Raw genomic sequence first — 22,923 nt, 5'->3', positions numbered from 1 at the left:
ATTCTGATTCTGCAAGGTATGTAAATCAAACACTGAAAGCTATAATCCATCATATTACTTTCTAATATATATTCTACTTTCAAAAGTACATATAGTCTCTGAACTATAATTTTACAAATGCATAGTTTTAAAAATTCATCTGTGAATTCCACAGAATTCAGTGAATATTTATGCAAATTTAAAAGTTTGCTTTCCATTTTTTTAATAATGTAGCTGAATCATGCCAGTATTTTAAGTTATTTTAATTATTGTTTCCAGTGGAGGGCCAGAAAATGTGAAAGACCTGATTGGAAAGGGAAAAAAATTTGCTGAATTTATCTCACCTTATATTTTAAAAAAGCCTTAGTCATGAATTTGGAATACTTCTGATGGTGATGCAGAAATAATATTTTAAATATTCTTATTCCAAATTTACTGATTTGATAAAATTTTTATATTTTCCTTTCTATACTGTAACATCTTTTATTAGAATGAGATTGGCTATATTTATGTACAAATCGAGTCATATATTCTTCCTTTCACATTTATTTGCTTTCTAGATAGTTGGTGGCAAAGGTTTTTTTTTTTTTTAAATTAAGATATGGAATCTCCCTTGAATTGCTGGTAGAGATTGGTAAGAAGAGAAGCACAGTGTACATTGGGCTTCACCAGCAGCAGTGATTTTTGCCAGTGGTTCTCATCCTTTCACTCATAAAATAAGCAGAAAATTGACCTAACATTGCCAGCTCAGATCTGATAGCTAAAAAGTAATCCTTGGGGAATTACATTTGGGAATCAGGTGTTTTTTTTTTTTTTTAATTTTTTTTCCTTTGAGGTAAAGTTTCCTTTGTGAAAAGTTTCTACAGAGATGTGTCAGATATAGTGTAAATCTAGCAACACAGGCAGTAATTAAGTTAATCAATTTCAAAATATAGATTCCCATTATAATAAATTTTTGAGTGCTGAGGTGGAAATTTCATTTAATGAAAAGAAATAGGATATTTTTCACTAAATAAATCAGTAGATGAATTTTCATGAATTCACTTGTTCATTCTCTGTGAAATAAGCTATAGAGAAAAAAACAAAACAAACAAAAAAACCAGGACACTTGGGTGGCTCAGTGATTGTCTGCCTTCAGCTCAGGGCCTGATCCCAGGATCTGGGATACAGTCCTGCATCGGGCTCCCTGTGGGAAGCCTGCTTCTTCCTCTGCCTGAGTCTCTGCCTCTCTCTCTGTGTCTGTCATTAATAAATAAATCTTTAAAAAAAAAAAACACAGAATAATAGAGGATGAGGAAAAGTAAGTTAGCAAAATACACTTGAGTAAATGCTGTGAACAATAGCCTGTCTGTACAAGGTAAACATTCTGGTTTTAAGACATAAGCTTAAGAGACTTGTCACAAACATTTTCTTAAATTGCAACTATAAAATTGAGGTTGTTCAAAAGGGATGTTTGAAATATTCACATTGTAACTCTTAAACTCCATTTTCTTAAATAATAAATTTATTTTTTATTGGTGTTCAATTTGCCAACATACAGAATAACACCCAGTGCTCATCCCGTCAAGTGCCCCCCTCAGTGCCCGTCACCCATTCACCCCACCCCCTGCCCTCCTCCCCTTCCACCACCCTTAGTTCATTTCCCAGAGTTAGGAGTCTTTATGTTCTGTCTCCCTTTCTGATATTTCGTACCCATTTCTCTCCCTTCCCTTCTATTCCCTTTCACTATTATTTATATTCCCCAAATGAATGAGAACATATAATTTAAACTCCATTTTTATAAGAGAGAACTATTCTATGTTTCTTTATAATTGACTTGCTTATATGGCTATTAGTGTATTAACTTATCAAAATAATAATATTTCATGAAAATTCCATTGTATAACTTTTATGCAATTCAAATCTTAACTACTATTTTGGTAAAACTGACTTACCCTTACATATTTTCCAACATAACACACTCATTACACGTGTGTGTGTGTGTGTGTGTGTGTGTGTGTGTATATATATATATATATAGTGTGTGTATATATATCCACCATAATCTTCCATATCTTGAGTATTTTTAGGTGAGTATAATGCATGTGATTCATTTTAGAAATGTACATTTTGTTTTATATGAAGAGATAATCATTTAATATTACCTTTGTGAATTTGTAATGCATTATTTTTATGTTTTAAATGATTTCTTAATTTATTGACGTATATAGAAACCTTCTATTCCTTACTAAGTAACAGTGTTAATTTAGAAAGTATGCTTTCTTTTCTTTTTAATTTAAAATAATTGAAAAAAATTCTTTTGAATTTAAGTAATACAGCAAGAGGAGATTGCTTGTGCTAAAAATGTTTCTCGGTTATTATTGAGTTTTGTAATTAAAACTTGAAATTATGCATTCTTGGACTGTATTTTTATAAAAGCAGCATAGAATTAGAGGAAATAATGGACTAGAACTGTAGTTGTTTACTGACTGGGAAGATAAAGTGCTATCTTTGGTATATCCTTTTTACTGGAGTGGAATTCAAATCTTGTTGTATCAGCGGTACTTGTTATTTATATTGTCTTGAGCGTTCAAAGGCTTTTTCAGAAGTAATATTGTCTGTTGTACACTATCGTTTTAAAGCACATCTCTACAGATATTCAGAAGTTTGTTTTTGATACATTTAAAAAGTGAGCACACAACCAGAATATTTATTAATGCTAATTTAATTAAAAGGACATTTTTAATATACTAAAAAGAAAGGAAATATTGTGAGAAATGATGAAAATGAAAAACCAGTGGGAATATTTATAAAACAACAATGGAAAAAAAAACACAACAATGGTTTTTATATCTGAATAACTAGATACGATATATTAGAAAATTTTTTTTAAAATACCCTGCAAATATCAGTTTAAGTAAGCTTGATGTCTTATACATACTAATTTATATCTGTTATTTTATAAAAGGCTTTTTAGAGTTGCAAATATAGGATATCAGAAATGAATTTTGATATAAAGCAAGCATTATTACAGTGTTCATAAATATTTAGGATTTTAAATGGAGATTTAAGATGATATATTTTGATATAAATATTTAGGATTTTAAATGGAGATTTAAGATGATATATTGTGATCTAATTTCTAACTATAGTATATTTGATTACATATTTATCACATTTATACTTTTCTTTTCAAATTAAGACCAATATGTTAAGTATAGTTAAATCTGAAAATTCATACTTCAGGATCTTAAAGTGTGAAGTATGTAAATAAAAAAGTGAGTTGTGAAAAGAAATAATGAGTTTTAATAATCTGACTAAGTTACTACTTTTGTTCCTGTTCCCAAAGGTCATTAAAATGCTTAAAAGATCAAAATACTTTATGTTTAACCTCATCAACTGTAAATGTTTAAAGAGAAATTTAAAAATTAGTTAAAAGGTAACTCTGACAATGTTTTAACAAGAATGTTGGTGTAAATGTGCTCTTTTGCCTCTAATTCCATGTGTCAATTATTTACAGATCCGGTGGTATTGTGGAAATTCCCAGAGGACTTTGGCGATCAGGTTGGAACTACATAATCTTTAAAAAAACATTTATAATGGGGGTACTATGATTATTGCTGCTGTTACTGCAGCAACTACTACTATACATGAATTGCTATACGTATTTTCTCTTGACCAACTGTGAGGAAAAAAGCATCATGTGTGCAGAATGAATAAATGATTATATCTCTCCTTGTTACAGTGATGTCGGAATCGCTTACATATATATTGAGCTGACTATATTTCCTTATTTTATATAATTCTTATCTATAGCTTTCTTAAAAGAAAATGAGATTTCAGAATGAGTTTATTCCATTTATATTTTAAATTATAGTCTTCTGTAGTTCCTTAAGTAATGATTATGACCAAAATTATGAATTATATATTGACATGATATACAAAAAAAACTTTAAAATTTTATATTACAGATTTATAATTTTGAAATGAATTATATGACAAAATTTCAATTTTCATGGAAATCTGATGAACTTTTTTTTTGCCTGCAAAGCAATGGTAAAACAATCTTGTCACTCTTAAAATTAAAAATTTTATTAGTATTAAACTTAACCATAAGTTAAGTTCACAGATACAATTCTTAAACTTCTCATAAGTTATAAAAATGAAAGCTGACTATTTATTTAAAGCAGTTCATTCAGAAATAAGTAAACAGAAGAATGTTTATTTAAAGGAGTTAATTCAGAAACAAGTATACAAAAAAAAAAAAGAAACAAGTATACAAATAAGTGATTTTGATATGTGGAAGGATAACTTTCTGCATGTAAGGCTAAGAAGTTATGCTGAAAAAAAGTAAATGAGCATGTTAAATATTAATTCAATCTAATGCAGTCCTTGACTATTTTTCACATGAAAGGAGAGGTGTGCACTCTTAATTAGTTTTGAGCTTTTTAGAGAAAGAATAGATTTATAAATATCTTAAGTATGCAAAAGGAGTCCCTACAGTGAATACATGATTTGGATATATGATGCATAACTGAGTTTGTTCTGAAGTAATGTCTGGTTAGGGGAGAGCCTTACTGATTCATTTTTAGTGTTTTGCAATACTAATTTTTCTTCTGGTATTCTCCATTCTTGTCCACTGACCCAAGAACAAACCTCCTGTCCAGGACATGTCTTTTTTCGCTTTTATTTTCTACCCCTTAAACCGTCTGGAGAAATCCCAGGAGATCTGAAGAATCCTCACTTTGGGTCACATAAGAGCAATCATATACTTGTTGAGTTCAACTACAGTAAAGTTTTCAGTGAGACCAACTATTGCTGTCCCTCTTTGTGACTGATGATAGGAACTGGTGATAGGAATTTTTTAGTTGGGGCTGAAATGTTTTGTTTCCCAAATTTGTGAAGTTAGTGGAACATTAATAAGCCCTTACATATCCATTAAAATGCAAAAGCAGTTAACTGGGAAATGTTGAAGAGTGTCCAGAATTCTAGTTCATAGCAATTCTTATACACTTTATTGAAGGTTAGAACTGAAAAGAACTTTAGATACCGTTTTGTCTAAATATTTCTTATTATGTCTGAAGAAACCAAACTTTCTATGGGAATCTAGCCACGGGCCTTGAAGAATGGTTTTGCCATATGCTTTTTGGTGAATATTCTGAATACTAGAGATGATTCAAGTACCCTGTATATTTCTCATCTTTCTTACCACTTACTACTGTTGTAGACTGTTTCTTGCTAACCAGCCTTTCACGGGATCTGAGACTTGCTTCAGTAAATAATTATTAAAAGCTCTTTATTTAGCTGTTACCATGTACTGGTGGTATATTATGTGCTTTATGTGCATAATTCATTTCATCTTCAAACCCACCGAGTACTGCTGGGAGTAGTATCATCCCCCAAAGTAAGGGTTAAGAAAGTTGCCTGTGATCGCACTGCTTATCAGAGACAGAGCTAAGATTTGAAGGCAAGTTTGTCTAATTCAAAAGCATGTGCTATTAGCAATTAAGCTATATTCTTTCTGCTTAGAATGCTGTCTCAGATCCTACTCACTTACTTTATTTTAGCTCTTTTAACAATAGTTTATCATAACAGTTCTTTTCCCTCATTATTTTTATAATTTGAAATCAATGTGTTATTTAATCCAAAGAAACAGTATTGATTAATTACCCCTTGGTTCTACTACATAGAGTTGTTGGTTCTTCATAGGTGTTGGTTTATTACATGCTCCTCAAGTGTGTCTTCCTTCTTTAGTTGGTAGAACTAGTGGGACAGTTCAAAGTCACATTTCAGGAGCTGTAATTTGATTTTGGGGGGAGGTAAATAGAGAATTTTGTATAGGAAAGTAGGAAATGAAACTGTAAATGTAAATAGAGCTGAGTTTTGGTTACATTAAAGGCCTCGCTGAAGAGTTGGTCCTTCAGAACTTGAGGAGAATGTAATATAGCAAAATAAGCATGTTAGGAATATTAGTCGGGAAGAGATTTCTGTAGGGATTGGTTGTGGGAGAAACCAGGAACATGGAAATTAGTTGGCTATTACAGTAGTTCAGCTGTAGGCATCAAAAGGATCTGAAAGGGTTGGTTACATTAGGAATGAAAAGTAAGATGAGTATAAGGAGGAAGGAGGAAAGACGTTGGTGTAGAGGTGCTTTGCAGGGTATGGGGTAGAGAGGAATAGTGATGAGAGGATGAATTTGATTTTTGTCACTCCGAGAAATGTTGAATTATCTTTGTGTTAGTGGTAGATGGGACTTTGGAGATTGGAGAAGAATGGAGAAGTGTTTACAGCCTGAGGAAATACAAAGCTGTAAGCAAATTAAAGAATTGCTAAACAGACTGAGTTGATGTCAGATTTATGTTTTGCAAATGTTTGGCTGAGAAGATGAATGCAGACCAAGTCTTCCCCTCTGTGCCACTGATACTGGCAGTATCCCTTTGTACATTTGTGAGGGGTTCAGGGGTTCTATATAAAATGAGTAATTTTGTTTCTTTTTGTTGTAATCAAGGTAATTCTCCATTGCCCTTAGTTCTCTGTTGTTCGCATTTATACTTATGGCTTGAGGCTGTTTCTCAGAATACTTAATTTTCCCTTTACTCTCTGCTTGTCATTTTTATGGTTCATGTTTCTATAGCATCCCTGCTTGCATATACCATGCCCTTTTGGGGCCATGGTTGGTCTGTGTTTCTTCAATAAGAGGAGCAATCTTTGTGAGAAAAATACACTTTTAGAGTGGGTTCAGAAATAAAATCTTAGGGGTGCCTGGGTGGCTCGGTTGAGCATCTGCATTTGGCTCAGATAATGATTGCAGGATCCTGGGATGGAGCCCCGTGTCGGGCTCCCTGCTCAATGGGGAGTCTGCTGCTTCTTCTCCCTCTGTCTCTCCACTGGCTTGTGCTCTCTCTCAAATAAAAAAATAAAATATTTTTTAAAAAGAAAAAAAGAAATAAAATCTTATAAATACTGGAATCAGGGATGCCTGGGTGGCTCAGCGGTTAAGCATCTGCCTTCAGCCCAGGGCATGATCTTGGGGTCCCACATTAGGCTCCCTACATAGAGCCTGCTTCTCCCTCTGCCTCTGTCTCTGCCTGTCTCTCTCTCTCTCTGTGTCTCTCATGAATAAATGAATAAAACCTTTTAAAAAAATAAATGCTGGAATGAAACACATATGTGTTTGAATACTGGCTCTGTATTTATAGATTGTGTGAAGTGTTGCTTTAGACAGGGACTGAATCTCTCTTAATTACTCATTTGCAAAATGGGACTGATTTTACTGGTCCGAAAGAATTATGATAAGAACGAAATGATATGAAGCTTGTAAAACACTGAAAGTCATGCCTGGCATGTAGAAAACAGTAAGTGTGAACCAATAGTTTTGTTAAAATGTCACATGGCCATGAATGTTTATTAACTTATGGTGAGGGATAGATAAAACTGCTTTATGTAGAATGTTATTTTAAAAAAAAGATTTTATTTGAGAGAAAGAAAGAGAGAGAGGATGAGAGGCGGGAGAGTCAGATGGAGAAACAGACTCCCCACTGAGCAAGAAGCCCAATGCGGGGCTCTGTCCCAGGACCCTGGGATCATGACCTGAGCCAAAGGCAGATGCTTAACTGACTGAGCCACCCAGGTGCCCCTAGAATATCATTTTTTTTAATAACGTGCTTTATTTTTTTTTAATTTTTACTTATTTATGATAGTCACACACACACACACACACACAGAGGCAGAGACATAGGCAGAGGGAGAAGCAGGCTCCATGCACCGGGAGCCCGACGTGGGATTCGATCCCGGGTCTCCAGGATCGCGCCCTGGGCCAAAGGCAGGCGCCAAACCGCTGCGCCACCCAGGGATCCCCTAGAATATCATTTTTATAGGTGAATAACAAGTTTGAGAATTTTACTTTTATTTTGCTTTATAGACCTTCAGGAAGATTTATTATTTATTTATTTATAATGTAATATAGCACAGGTACTAATATGTAAAAATTCTTTTCTGATGTGTGCTTTCTGACTTTCTGAAATTTCTGTGCCATTAGTTGATGACTACAGTGGATATTTGCTGTTTAACTGGTGAAACTTTATTACTTTTTAGTTATTTTTTTGAAAATCTTAAACTCAGGATGAATATGAGTGGAAGTCATAGGACCATGGAGCCACAATCTTTTAGTAATGGCCAAGACATCAGAAATCATTAAGATCATTTGGATAGGAAAGAAGGTTATGAAGAGCTGACCCCAGGTCATACTTCTTATTTACCTTCTGCCCTGCAGTACTTTTTCTATTTTTCCACAGGCTCCAGGCCTTTCACGCTTCTAGGCCATGTCGTATATCTCAGATGCCCTTTCCCATTTCTCTGATGTACTCTCTCCATAATACAAAATGAAATGTTTTGTCTGTTGTGATATTTTGAGGCATTCCTCTTTTTGTGTTCCAGACCCATTTTTGTGTTACTGTGCCTGCCACATTATCTGAGTAACCTGGAGTAATTGTTCTAGTGTGTCTTATTTCAGTGAATGCTCCCACTTGCTTTCCCAAGCCAAGGACTCTTATTTATTTTTAATAATAATTCAACTGCTCCTTGCACTCTGTCATCAAATCCTATTGCTTGTGCCTCTTTCATGTCTTGTAACTCTCTCCACTTCTCTTTACTTCTGGGGTCCTTTCCTTAATTCATATCTTCCTAATTCTTCTTTATGTTTTTGTGCCTATTTAATTTATTCTCCACAAGTGTAGCTAGACAGATCTAAAAGACAATGGAATGATCTCTCTAAAAACCAAATACTGTTACTCCTGTCCCTGCTGTCATTGGTTCCTTACCATGTGCTAGGCAGTTTCTAGGTACTTGGCCTGTATTACCTATTGAATCCTAATTATGCCTCTATGAAGTAAAGGACTACTATATTTCCCATCTTACAGATAAACAGACCTACAAAGTACTTAATTTACGTGGCAAAAGTCACACAATTAGTAAGTAATAGAGCCATTATTCCCAGCCAGACACTGACTCCAGAGCCTGTAGTCCTGAAGACTCATTTAAACTCACTACTCCCGATTGACACCTTCAAGATGAGGGTCAACTTCTCAACATGATCAAGTTCCTTGTTTCAAGTCTTTTGTTTTCATCTTTAGCCACCTATGTCTCTGTGCCTCTGTCCTTTCTCTGTATAAGAAATGGCCTGTACTTTTTAGTGAACATTATTTTCTCTTCTGTACCATTTATTTATATTCTGTCTTTGAACATGTGAGTCTTTCTGTCTGAAATGCTAATCTCCTACTTGCACTCCCTTTTGCCTGTCTTTCTAGTGTTGGCTTAGAGGTCATTTCCTCCAAGAAGCCTTTTTCTTTATGTCACAGGTCTGGATAGAATGCACCTCCTGGGAGTTCTCTTGGCATTTTATGCTTCCCATATTATGCCACTTATTAGATCTATCATTTTCCTTACGTTTTATTTGTTCCATTAGACCAAATGTTCTGAGACTAGTATTAAAGAATAATTTTTAAAAGAAGATATAATCATGACTCTAATACAAATGTAACATGTTATTTTTAAGTTTTTAAAAACTCGTTAGTTGATGAGGGTGTGAGTAAAATGTTGCATCCTATTCAAAGAGGAGCTCAAAGTAGAATTGTATAGATAAATCAGGAAGGCTGTAATAAATTTACAAATAGATGTAGAGTTCTATGGTTTTATCCACATGGGGTAAGGGGTAAGGAAGGAGGGGAGTCAGTTATCCCTCTATAAGACATGTCTGTGGACAAATATTATTTGCATTGCTATCATTTATCTACCATTTAAAGAGTTGTAAAATAGGCACAGAGCCCCTAAAAGAGTATATTAGGCAATGGCTTATTTTCCAATGAGGACAGCCAGTGATCTTTTTGTTCAGTTTAATCTTTTACAAATATTTCCTATAGTCTTCTTCCTATTGCAAGCATAATAATTTCAAAGAAAGATCACTCTAGAAAGCAGAATAAATCACGTCCCTAAAGATTTGGCCTGATTTTTTACATGGGTACAACAAGAGAGTTAATTTAGGCTACGAGCCTCCATGAATTTACTTTACATATCCAGAACCATGCAATGTAGAATAATTGCTATGTCTACAAAATTAACTTTTTTCCAAAATTTTTCATAAGGAATTTCTAATAAAAAATTAAATTTTTAGAAGCCTCTGTTATTTACTATCCCAAAGGTAGGAAATTAGGTCCAAGCAAATATCTTTTCCAGATTTTACATGTACTGCCTATAACTTTGGTTTTTCTTCCCAAGATTTAGAGAATTTGCTAAAGTTCCTGGTCTATGAGGATGGAACCTTCTTCAAGACCTTTAAGTTTGGACCCTGTCAGCCAGGCATCAGGCCACTTTTTCTGGGAATGACATTGTAGGCTCCATAAGTACAGCTAACTTTGTTACTTAAAAGTGTCTTGGCATGGCTGATTAAACAAGTATCTTTCTCAAAAATGACACTTTAAGACCTTGGTTGTGCAATCACCAATTATATACTAGTATAATGAAAAACACATTTATTGAATTTATGCAAAAAACGATATTGCTATGAAAATGAAGGGGCTTAGTAAGAGTTTCTGAATTCAGGGAGGAAGAGTATCAGTGAGAATAAGATATAACTTAAAAATATTTCAGTTTATAGAAGTAGAGTTTACTAAATTGTAGGTTACAGTGTAGGAAAATGAAGAAAGACTTTCTTATATGTCCAGAAAATAGATAATTAAAACGGCATCAATAATATTTCAAACAATAAAATTTCCCTCATTATTTAATACGATACGATTAATTATTGTTTTGCTGGATTTTGTCTTAAAGGTCTCATGAGACTTTGTTTCTTGACTAAAATGAGTCTCAGAAGTTCTGCCTCAGTCTACAGAAATGGCTTGAAAGTTATCTAAGTGATGTCAGTTCAAAGGTGTCCCTAAGAGTCTATTCTTTGAAGTTTCAGAAGTTTGAAATACCTGATACAACCCTTTTGCAAGGCTTTGAGACTGACATACTTTGTTAAAAACAAAAACACTGGCCTGTAGCTTACAGCAGAGGCTTCAGGCAAGCATCAGAAATAAGACGAAACTACCTGTAGATGTAGATGCTTAATGGTTATGGTTAAGTTATCCTGGGGAGGATGGGCAAAATAGGTGAAGGGGATTAAGAGGTACAGACTTCCAGTTATAAGATAAATAAGTCACAGGAATAAAAAGTACAGGTACAGGTACAATAATATTGTAATAATGTTGTATGGTGACAGATGGGAATTACACTAATCACAGTGAGCTTTGCATGATGTATCAAATTGTTGATTCACTGTGTTGAATACCTGAAATGAATACAATGTTGTATGTCATCTATAGTTTGATAAAAATACAAACCAAACCAAACAAACAAACAAAAAAAACCCAAAAGCAAATGGTAAAGGTCTGGTGAGGGTTTATAATTAAAATAGGAAAAAAGAAAATTTGGTTGTTTCTGTTGTATGAAAAATGTTATAAATCCATTCATAAAGGTTTTAGAGAAAATGTTTCAAAGAGCAAGGAGTAAGACTTTTCAAAGGAGTTATATCTGATTTATAAAAGTGGGTGAATTAATTTGAGGAAATTTGAAGAAAAATTTTGAGATACAGCATTCAATAATCCTGAGACATAATATAACAAGAATATACCAAGAATATCAAGTAGAGATTTAAGATGTCTGAAGTAGGGGCCTGAAATATATTTTTGTAAAACCTCATGGGTATCTGATGTGCATACCCAGTTGAGAACCGCTGGCCTAGAAGTGCCAGAGATTAAAATAAAGAAGTAAAGGTTATGGACAAGTAAACATTTTAAATAATAACTGAAATTATAACTGACAGTATTACATTTTTGTTGTCTAGTATCATTGGGCAAAGTACTGCCAGGAATCTGATAAGTATAGGAAAACCTAAAAACTATTTCATAAGAGATTTGATCTTTTTTTTTCTTTTCTGAAGAGTAAAACATATTATGGACAGCGAGGGCATTGGTATATCTCTTGGGACTTTCTATACAGCATATGATTTTTTAAATATTCATATTCATAAAATTTATATACATGCAAGTTCAACCTAGGGCAGGCTAAGCATGTTGTCTCATTTTCTAGCTTTTTGTATGCAACTATTAAATATAATAACAATCAAGCAAGCAAAAATTTTTCTAGCATCTCATATTGTAAGGTAAGAGAACATATCGCTGTGCTTTTCAAGGAACCTCTAGGAAATCTCTGAGATAGTTTTGGTTATAAAAACATACTCTGGAAGTTTTTAGTTTTTTTTCTATATTCAGAGTGAGTTTGGGAAGTCAAAATTTGAAAAGTTGTTAGAAGATTTGAATGTTTGACTATGATGGGATCCAAGAAGCAACATGTAGTTATTTGTTTAATCAAAATGACAATGAAATATTTAAAATTAATATGGCCAGGAATACTATTGAATAGTTCTTTCATAAATGAACTTTTGTACTTTTTTTCTCCCTTAAGGAGTAAATAGTGAACTATACTTAAGTGAAGAAATTATTCTGTTAACACACAGATTTTCAGCTGTCTCAGAGGTACACAGGTAAGAACAACATTGTAGGCAAAGGCATTAATCAATAATCCAAGGAAGCAAGCCCATTAAAGTTGAGTGATTTTTTAACAATTTTCATAGCTTTTCACAGTCATATATTATCAAATAAGACAGACAAAAGTCACATTTTTATTTCACTGTGCCCTTTCATATTTAAGAGCACACTTTAAAACGTATCTCAGAGATCTGCAAGACCAAACTAATTTTATCATCATCATCACCATTTAAATTTATATTGTTTAACATGCAGTGCATCCATGATTGCTGTCCTCAAATGAATTCATATATCTGTTAAAAATTTATGAGTTTTAATTTCTAATACAGTAATTTTCAGTATTCAATAATATTATTATATAAATAGTAGCTCTTCATCATCCTCATTAACTTCCAAGAATATAGAGGTTAAAAATAAAAGTCCAAGAATTGCTGTTTTTAGGACAAAACTGTTTTTGAAAACTGTTCTTTGAAAACAGTTTTCAAAACCGTTCTTTGAAAACAAAATACACAGAGTTATATTTATCTGACCCTATTGTTCCCAGTGTAGTCTTACCCCCTCATTAATTAAAACCTTTAACCTAAATAACTGACTTCTGTTTCATGGAAAAAGAACTCTGAAGGATGGATAAAAGAGAACTTTCTGGCATGCACGTACATTTTAGCAGTCAATCTGACCTCATGAATACCCTTTATATAATATGTATAAGTTATAAACTATTTGGTGTGTGTATATATATATTATAAAATATAATACTACTACTTTCTAAAGCCCTATATATCCCATGTACATCTTTGTAGAGTGGAGAAAATGAGCACGTTCCTTAAACTAACCCAAAGGCATACCATTTTATAGCATACAAAAATAAGCACATAGACTTAAATTATGCTTAGTAATCAATATTTAGTATTCTGTCTTAGATATTACGTGGGTCTCCAATAATTATATATTAACTCAATTTAATATCAGTTTAATATTTTAGTAACCTAAAGATTTTGGAAATTCTGTTTAAGCAGATATATAACAAAATAAAATTACTGTTGAATCAAATTTATCAGTAAGGGCATTTGGGTGGTTCTACTGGTTAAGTGTCTGCCTTCAGCTCAGGTCAGGATCTTGGGGTCCTGGGATCAAGCCCCTCATTGGGCTCCCTGCTCAGTGGGGAGCTCACTCTTCCTCTCCCTCTGCCACTTCCCCTGCTTGTGTGCTTACTTTCTCTCTGCCAAATAAATAAATAGAATCTTTAAAAAAGTTTTACCAGAATAAGGATTCAATTTAGTCAAATAGAAACTTACATTTTTTTTAAATTTTTATTTATTTATGATAGGCACACAGTGAGAGAGAGAGAGAGGCAGAGACACAGGCAGAGGGAGAAGTAGGCTCCATGTACCAGGAGCCCGACGTGGGATTCGATCCCGGGTCTCCAGGATCGCACCCCGGGCCAAAGGCAGGCGCCAAACCGCTGAGCCACCCAGGGATCCCGAAACTTACATTTTTTAAAAAATTTTTTTTAATTTTTATTTATTTATGATAGTCAGAGAGAGAGAGGGAGAGAGGCAGAGACACAGGCAGAGGGAAAAGCAGGCTCCATGCACCGGGAGCCCGACGTGGGATTTGATCCCGGGTCTCCAGGATCGCGCCCTGGGCCAAAGGCAGGCGCCAAACCGCTGCGCCACCCAGGGATCCCCCGAAACTTACATTTTTAAATAAGCTTAAACATGTTAGCTTATTTGCTCAGTATACCTGCATATGTTTAGGAAAAACCCGAGTAGAATAAATCTATCCTTGTATTATATTTAACAATGATAAATCAGAGAAAACAGCTATATTTATTAAACTAAGGGATAAACTTAGATGAGTGTGCTAAAGATCTATCTTAATTATGGGAATTTGAATTCTCTAAGAATTTTTTTTGAGGTCTAGCCCATTTGAAACTTTAGAAATTAAGTTTTCTTATTTTACAGTACTTTTAGGGATAGTCATTTTATGTACATATCTCTCGATAAGCCATTCAGAACAGAGCTTCTGTATTAAATTTTTTAAAGATTTTATTTATTTATCAGAGAGAGAAAGAGAGAGAGAGAGAGAGAGAGAGAGAGACAGACAGGCAGAGGGAGAAACAGGCTCCATGCAGGGAGCCCAACGCGGGACTTGATCCCAGGTCTCCAGGATCACACCCGGGCTGAAGGCAGCGCTAAACCGCTTAGCCACCAGGGCTGCCCAAATTTTTTTGAAATATTTTATTTTTTTTAGAGTGGTTTATGGTTCACAACAAAATTGAAAGAGAGGTGCTCAGATTTCCTGTATGCCCCCTGCTTCCCCACATGCATAGCCTCCTCCATTATCAGCATCACTCATCAGAATGGTGCATTCTTAATGAAGGATGAAAATACATTGACATACCATAATGACCCAGAGTCTGTAGTTTTCCTTAGGGTTCACTCTTGGTCTTGTACAGTCTGTGGGTTTGGACAAATGTATGATGACATATATTCATCATTATAATATCATACAAATATAGTGACTGTCCTAAAAATTCTCTCTGCTCTGACTATTCACCTCTCCTTGCCATCCCCACCCCTACAAACCACTTATCTTTTTACTGTCACCATGGTTTTGCATTTTCCAGAATGTCATATATTTGGAATCATAAAATATGTAGCCTTTTCAAATTGGCTTCTTTTACTTAGTAATACATATTTAAAGTTCCTCCATGTCTTTTCATGGCTTAATAGGTCAGTTCTTTCAAGTGCTGAATAATTTTCCATTGTATGTGCCACAATTTATTTATCTATTTACCTGCTGAAGGACATCTTGGTTGCTTCCAAGTTTTGGCAATGATGAATAAAGCTGCTATCAGCATCTATGCAGGAGTTATTTAATTTATAAGATTTTATAATCTACTTTATTGATATTCTCTAGAGATAGGGAAACATGTATCATCCTTAATCTTCAAGAAAGCTTATTAGGTAAAGGAAGATTGTCCTGGGAATCAAAAGTGAACAAACTATCATTCTGCCTTCTACTTGACAGAAGACTAACGTCGGTGTATGACTTTAAGTACATTTTTTCTCTGAATTTCAATTTTCTCTTCTGTAAAAGGGGGATGCAGGAGCAAATAGTTGTTTCTTGTTTTTTACAGTATTCATTTCTACATATAGTTCCAACAGAAGTCCAGCTGTAATAAATGCCATGAAAGTTACTAACAATATAATGTAGGAATTCTGGGAAGGAAGACATTACACATTTAAACAAGCCAAGAATTTAGTGGTTAGTGAAGAAGAGGAGGTAGTAAATTTAGATTAACTTCTTTGGTGGTGGCAATATGCGGTATACTTTTGGTCACTTCTATAATTAAATGGCTTGAGAAGGGAAAACCATGTTTATATAGAACAGCAAGGAGGCACTTTAAAAGGAAAGATTGAAGACAGAAGCTAGAAGTTGATCACTTATATAGCAAGAATTAGAGTTGGCAACATGACAGATGTTACCTGAGTATACACTATGAATTATTTTTTAATACTAAATGAATAAAGATAAATATAAGAAGCTCCCAGCTCAGAAGGACCTCATATTACAGCAGAGGAGACAAAATTAATTTAATCATGATACATCACTATATGAGCTATGATACTGATGCACAGGCTATAATGGTGGTTCAGGTGAGATTGCATCACAACTCCAAGCAGAAGATTTAGCTTTGGATAGCAGTGGTAAGGTGTGCTTCCATCTTTAAGACAGGTGGAAAGAATGAAGAACAGATGGCAGGGGCCAGGATAAAAAAAAGACAGTATTCTAGGAAGACTCAGTTTCTGGAATGTTGAAAGTACTTTTGTTTTTTATCTCTTCTTGATTGTCATTCCTACACTGGCATGACTTGAGAATGGGATGTGACAGGGAAACTTGTCCTAGATATTTTGCATGGGTCCAGTCTACATTCTTGTCTCTTGCTTCACCAGGATTTATTGTCAGTTGGTGTAAATGGAATAATGACAGCTGAACTGATGTGCTGGAAGAGTGTGAACCTCATTGATTGTTTCTGGGATTGAGGATTATCAGAGACCAGATTTTAGGGTACCACTAAACAGAAGGCAGTTTACAGGTCTATAAGCTGGCAGTAGAAAGGTATTTAGGAAGGGAATGTAGTTGTAGCATTGATTCCATGTTTTGATTGCATTCTGAGATTCCTTTGGAGATGCTGGTGGTTAGGAGGAGTGCATGGTAGTTGATCTTTAAGCCTTATTCCTGAACACTGAGTGATATTTTCCTTAATTTATTGTGTATCTATCCGTATATATGGTGTAGTGAGTGTAACTGAGTATGTCACCCTAGTGTATTGGAAGACAGAATGATGAACTTATTTAATGAGCTGACATTGAAGTAGACTGATAGATTACAGAGAAGACTTTGTATTTTTTATAATATAGATTGGAGTTTGAATTTTGTCAGTTCTATGCTTTGTTCCATGAAACAAGTATCCTCTGCAATGAATGACATGATGATTACTTCACAGGATTCGTTGTAGAGATTAAGGACTATATGAGGCAGTTAGGTAGGCATTCAGCAAATGGGAGCACGTGATCAAATTCCTTTATACCATGACCCTAGATTTTCCCAGGTCCCATTTCTTATTTTTGTATGTAGCATTTCTGTTTTTACTCCCCATTTTCATTCTTTCTCTCATTATCATCCATTGTCGATTTTTTTTCTATTTATTTTTTTATTTTTTTAAAAGATTTTATTTATTTATTCATGAGAGACAGAAAGAGAGAAGCAGGGACGCAGGCAGAGGGAGAAGCAGGCTCCATGCAGGGAGCCTGACGTGGGACTCAATCCCGGGTCTCCAGGATCAGGCCCTGGGCCAAAGGCGGCGCTAAACCACTGAGCCACCCGGGCTGCCCTCCATTGTCAATCTTAGCTTGAAAATTAATTCTTCTTTGAAGGCTTTCCTGAACTCCAGTGCAAACTGTCTATACTTCCATAGCTTCTTGGGTATATTTCTATATTCTACCATTATATTTCTTTTTTTTAATATCTCTATATCCCCTATTCCATATGTGTGGATTTTTTTTTTTAAGTTTCAAGGGGCAGACTTTATCATTTTTAAATTCCCACATCTAGCATAGTGGCTCGTACATAATAAGATCTGAATAAATGATTTTTGAATGACTAGATGAATGATTGAGAAGCCAATAAACTTGTGATAGGTTATCTTAACCTTAGAAAATCAGGAACAGGATAATCTAAGAAGAATGGATTTAAGAATGGTATGGAATATTAAATTTAGAAAGATTTCAAATTGGTGTTCTGTAATAGGGATTCGTCAAAATATGAATGAAAATACGTGGTTTAGTACAGAAGTTGGGCAACAAGAAGATTTAGTAGCTCTGTTTGTTCACGATGAGTACCTGACTTGTGTGTTCCTTTTCTTTTTCATACATTTCTATAGAAGCATAAAACAATTAAAATTCAACATATGCTGACAAAGTAGTGTGTGCTCCCATGGTAGGTGAGAAAAATGCATTTAGAAATGCTTTGAGGGGCACCTGGGTGGCTCAGTGGTTGAGCGTCTGCCTTCGGGGCAGGGTGTGATCCCGGGGTCCTAGGATCCAGTCCCATATCGGGCTCCTCGCAGGGAGTCTGCTTCTCCCTCTGCCTGTGTCTCTGCCTCTTACTCTCTCTGTGTCTCATGAATAAATGAATACAAACTTAAAAAAAAAAAGAAATACTTTGAGAAAAGGGCACATATTACCTAGTAATTTTAAAATACAACAATAGTAAAAATACCATTAATTAAGGAAATCTTGGTAGGTATTACCTGGAAACAGTTTGAATTACAGTTCTAAGAATGAATAGTAGTAAGAAACTATGTATTATACAGTAACAGAAGAACATTTCAAATCTTAACCCTTCAGGTATATCTTCATAGACCTTTCATAACTGCAGATAGCTAGCTGGTTAGTAGATTCTAAACTAAATATACTCAATACTGTTTACAATTTTCTTTTCATGTTTAATGATGTCTAGTGTTTGGTCTGCACGGTTTAAGAAGAATGCCTGTTCTTTATTTTTAAAAAATCCTTTTACACTTCCATCATTTCAAAAAACACAGTTGACCCTTGAACAACATGGGTTTGAACTGCACAGGCTCATTTATATGCTGATTTTTTTCAGTGAATACAGTACTATAAATGTATTTCCTCTTTCTTATATCTTTTAATAACCTTTCTCTAGCTTACATTATTTTAAGAATACTTTATATAATACATATGACATACAGAATATGAGTTAATTGACTGTTTATGTTATCAATAAGACTTCCAGTCAATAGTAGGTTACTAGTAGATAAGTTTTGGGGAAGTCAAAAGTTATATGTGGATTTTCAACTGAATGAGAGTTCAGTGTCCCTAACCTCTGCATTGTTCAAGGATCAACTGTATTTCTTCTTTTAATGATTTTAAAAGGATTTGGTCAGAACAATATATAAAATGTTTTGTGATTTGCAACTGAAGTAGATTGGTAGCTGGACATTTTGTAACTTTGCTTCTTGAATCAGTTATAAAGGAGATGTAAATTATTTGGAAATCTATTAAATCTTAATATATTCAAAATAAATGTTTAAATTACTGCAGATATATAAAAAATTAGATTTCTTTTTGCTTATTTGGACTTGATTATTCTGTTTTTAACTATCAGTAAATCACACCAGACAGACACAAAATCACCTAATTGTATTCTATATTTTTCTAAATGAAAAGTATGAAATGCCTTGCACTAGTTTTTGATATGTGTTGACTAATTTTATTTCACTGCCCCTATAAGTATGTATATTATATATAAACATATATTTCTGAGGCAAATTGATTTCTTATTTTTTAAATAAAATTTTGTAAAGAAATATGGCTGATATAAGAGAACTATATCATGCCTTCATACTTTGTTTCATGTCAGTATTTTATCAGTGATCTATCTAAATAACCCTAAAATGTCAATTACTTCTTATTAATTTGTGATGTATATACAGTGTTAGGTGTCTTGTGCATTCTTGTGTCTCAGGAAGAAGAATCAGAATAAAACATTGTAAGTGGCAAGCACGTGGGAAAGTACTTAAAATTAAATCTAAGAAAATCATCACAATTATGTCTTTTTCTCTTCCCACCTTTCTTTATATAGACAAGATTGTTTCTTTTGTAGATGCAGTGTTAGAAAGCCCGAGGCAAAATGAGATCAGATTCTTATTTTACCTGCATGTTTATCTTCTTTTTTCACTGTTAAAGTTTTAAAATTTTATTGCAAACTAATTTGGGAACACATGATATTCTAGAATTTTTGCTTTATAGCTGAAATATTTATTGGGAAACAGAATTATGCAATCTGGCAAACTCATATTAAAAATAGTATTTGTGCATACATTTTAGATAATAAAATTTGAGCCCCTGAAGAAATGACCTTATTTTTCTGCTTAAATAAGGTGAACAAGTTTTATTTTAATGAGCTCTTAGGGGTGAGGTTTTTATATTTATTTTGATGCAGTGAAATTATTATATTCTAACTATGCACATATTTCAGACCAATTCTGGCACATAAGGCATTACTCAGCAACCTACAGAAATTAAATAATAATAGAGGATGCAGATTGAAAAAGATAAATGTGGTTTCACAAGAAATTTTTTTTATTTGACAAAAGCAAATTTAGAATTAGTTCTATAAAGGGTTTTAAATCTTTGAAAGGAAACATTTGAGAAATAATTTTTTTCAAGGTAACATAACCGGCCGGTGAATCAGAAGTAATTCCTCCAAAGTCAGGAGAAGAAAAAAGTATTTAATATTTAAATATTAAATAGAAACATGAAAGTCTGCCAGTTCAAAAGGTTACATTTCAAATTTTCTTTATTTTTAGTTGAAAAAGAAGTTAAGATTAGTTAACTATGACACAAAAGATGGAAACAGAAGTCATATTTTCAGATGATACTTGGAAAAATTAAAATTCCTTAAAATTAATATAAAGTCAGTATTCACATGGCATATGTTATTTTTGAAGTAGTCTAGCTAATTATAACTGTATACTGCTTTAAATAGTAGCTTTGAGAGGAATTTTTTGGGAATTGATATAAGTTGAGTGAGCCTTGTAGGTTGCAAGAATCAGTAACTAACCATAAGTTGCCACCTTACCTTTTTGTTTGGTTATTTCTATTTTTCCTTCCCATTTCAGTATATTATTAATAGATAAGCTCTTTTAAAGTAATACTGCCAGATTGTTTACTAGTGTTTAAAATTTAAGCCTAAAAATGCAATTGTGGAGAATAAGTAGATATAAAGAACATTTTACTATTAAATTTTTGAAGTTTAAAAAATATTCTCTATTAGCTGAAAGTGTTGAACTTGATCAACATATGGTATGAGCTAGCCTCATCCCCACCCGTTCTTTTGTTATCTTGTTATTGTTATAAGGCTTAATGACAGTTGTAAGCCATAGTTCTGGATGTGGGGGTTAGTCCACCCTGGGGAGAAGAGGAGGAAACAGCAGTGTGGATTATGGAAATATGGATTGATCTAAAAAGAGACCTCTTGTATAAGAATGGGCTCAAAGAAAAGCTAGGAAAAATTGATGAAAAGATGATGGAATATGATGTGAAAATGATCATTTGAAATCTTTCCTTTCATTCCCAGCTGCTATGTTTTGGAGAAAAGGAATGCATTTGTATGTTCAGGGAGAGCTAAAAGAGGCCAGATGAATAGTACTACTTATAGATATATTTTCATTTTGGGTAAGATAAGTTATGTGCATTTTAATAGGCTTTGCATATGTTAGACTTTTTAAATCTTAAAGACAAAGTTAGGTATGATGTTTCATAGAAATGTTTCAAGTGGTACACAACACTTGATTGGCCTTTAAATTGATCTAATTTCAAAAATTAACTTGATTGTTAAAAATAAAATATTTTAACTAATTGATAGTAAATGTTATACTTAAAATACTAGTGCTTATTCTATCAGTTATTATTTGAATACATAGTTACGTGTATATTCACATGTATTTTTTTCTAGACAAGTGATAACATCACATCTTATTTTGGTAAGCTGGTATTAAGTGGTAACACATTTCTTTACCACCAGCCTATTTGACCAGAAAAGACAACAATGCAGTCTAGTGGTTGTTTTGGTGAATGCAGACATGAGGTCCATGTGGTTTTAACTAGTCTTTGATGTGCTTGTGTATAGTGAAAGAAAAATTGTTGCCTGATTCTAAAGTTTGGAAAAACTTTGGGAGAAAGTTAGCATGACAGCAGAGAAATAAGGCATTAGGGAGAGCAACATATTTTGAAGGAAAAATTATGTTTTTGATTTTGGGTATGCCAGGTATTCTGGTAGGGATGTCTTCTAAGTAGTAGGAAACCTCTGACCAGAGTTTCCGAGAGGATGTCGACATAGTTTCACACAGCTATTAAGTAGCTGACCTGGTTTCTGAACCTCTTATTTCTTGCTCGAGTGCCCAGATTTTCATCTACTATGTTTAACAGTGAGATTGGATTCCCCATGGACAAGTGAGGGCTAAAGATGGAACCCTGGGACCCCCAAAAGGAGAAGGCTTGTGCAGAAGAAGTCATGAAGCAGCCCAAAAAGGAATAACAAAGATGGGAGGAGAGCTAGATAAGGTGGACACAGACAGCTCAGGAAGATACTTGTAAGCTGGGGTTGTTAGGGAGAAACCTGACCTTCCTCAGATCAAGGGGAGAATCACTTTCATCTTCTAATCCCAAGTGTCTCATGCATGGTAGACACTGAATAAATGCATATTATATGAATAAATGAAACAGGACACATTGTAGAAAAGTCAAATATGATAAAGACTGTAAAAAAGGCTATTAGATGAAGAAATTAGAGATCACTGGTGGCACCAGGCTGAGAAAAATCAACAACAAGAAGTGATGGAGGCTTGCTGGATTTACATCATACTTTCAAGAACGTTTTCAGTGAAAGAGAACTATTTTATGTCTACTTTTTAGCTGATCAAGGTTGACCTCTAACTTTGCAGAATTGATTTTAGTCTACTTTTATAGATAAGCCACTCCTGTTTGTATAGTTATTCTTGTCTCTGTATATTCCAACACAATAGCATGCTGTAAGGAATATGTAGAAGGTATAATTTATTCAAGAGAATTATTACTCCTTAACTGAGAAAGTTTATCAAATGGCTATGTGTAGTTTTTGGTTTATTGAGCGAAATCCTTTACAAGATATTCAGGAAATTGTGTTTTCTCTTTAAGGTCATTTATGCCAAAGTGGACTAGACTAGGAGTGATCAAAACTCATTGCTATTTGGTGAGGCCTGTTTGGTGGCTTTCTGTGTGTGAAAAGAACCAGTGTTCACAGTTCAATT

General features: G+C 33.9%; 1 protein-coding gene across 4 annotated transcripts in view; it reads left to right on the top strand.

Moving 5' to 3' along the window:
* Nucleotides 1-22,923, top strand: part of DENND1B (DENN domain containing 1B) — a 265,482-nt gene that overhangs the window by 73,805 nt on the left and 168,754 nt on the right. For all 4 annotated transcript variants that reach the window (XM_055319215.1, XM_055319213.1, XM_055319216.1 and 1 more), the window contains exon 3: nucleotides 3,479-3,522. In XM_055319215.1, coding sequence (XP_055175190.1) covers nucleotides 3,479-3,522 — 44 coding nt within the window. The remainder of the gene's footprint in view (nucleotides 1-3,478; nucleotides 3,523-22,923) is intronic.

The sequence above is a fragment of the Nyctereutes procyonoides genome, unplaced genomic scaffold (genome assembly GCF_905146905.1).
Source record: "Nyctereutes procyonoides isolate TBG_1078 unplaced genomic scaffold, NYPRO_anot_genome, whole genome shotgun sequence".
In the NCBI taxonomy this organism is placed as follows: domain Eukaryota; kingdom Metazoa; phylum Chordata; class Mammalia; order Carnivora; family Canidae; genus Nyctereutes; species Nyctereutes procyonoides.
Note: the sequence above shows the minus strand (reverse complement) of the source record. Positions and strands in the feature narration are given on the sequence as shown.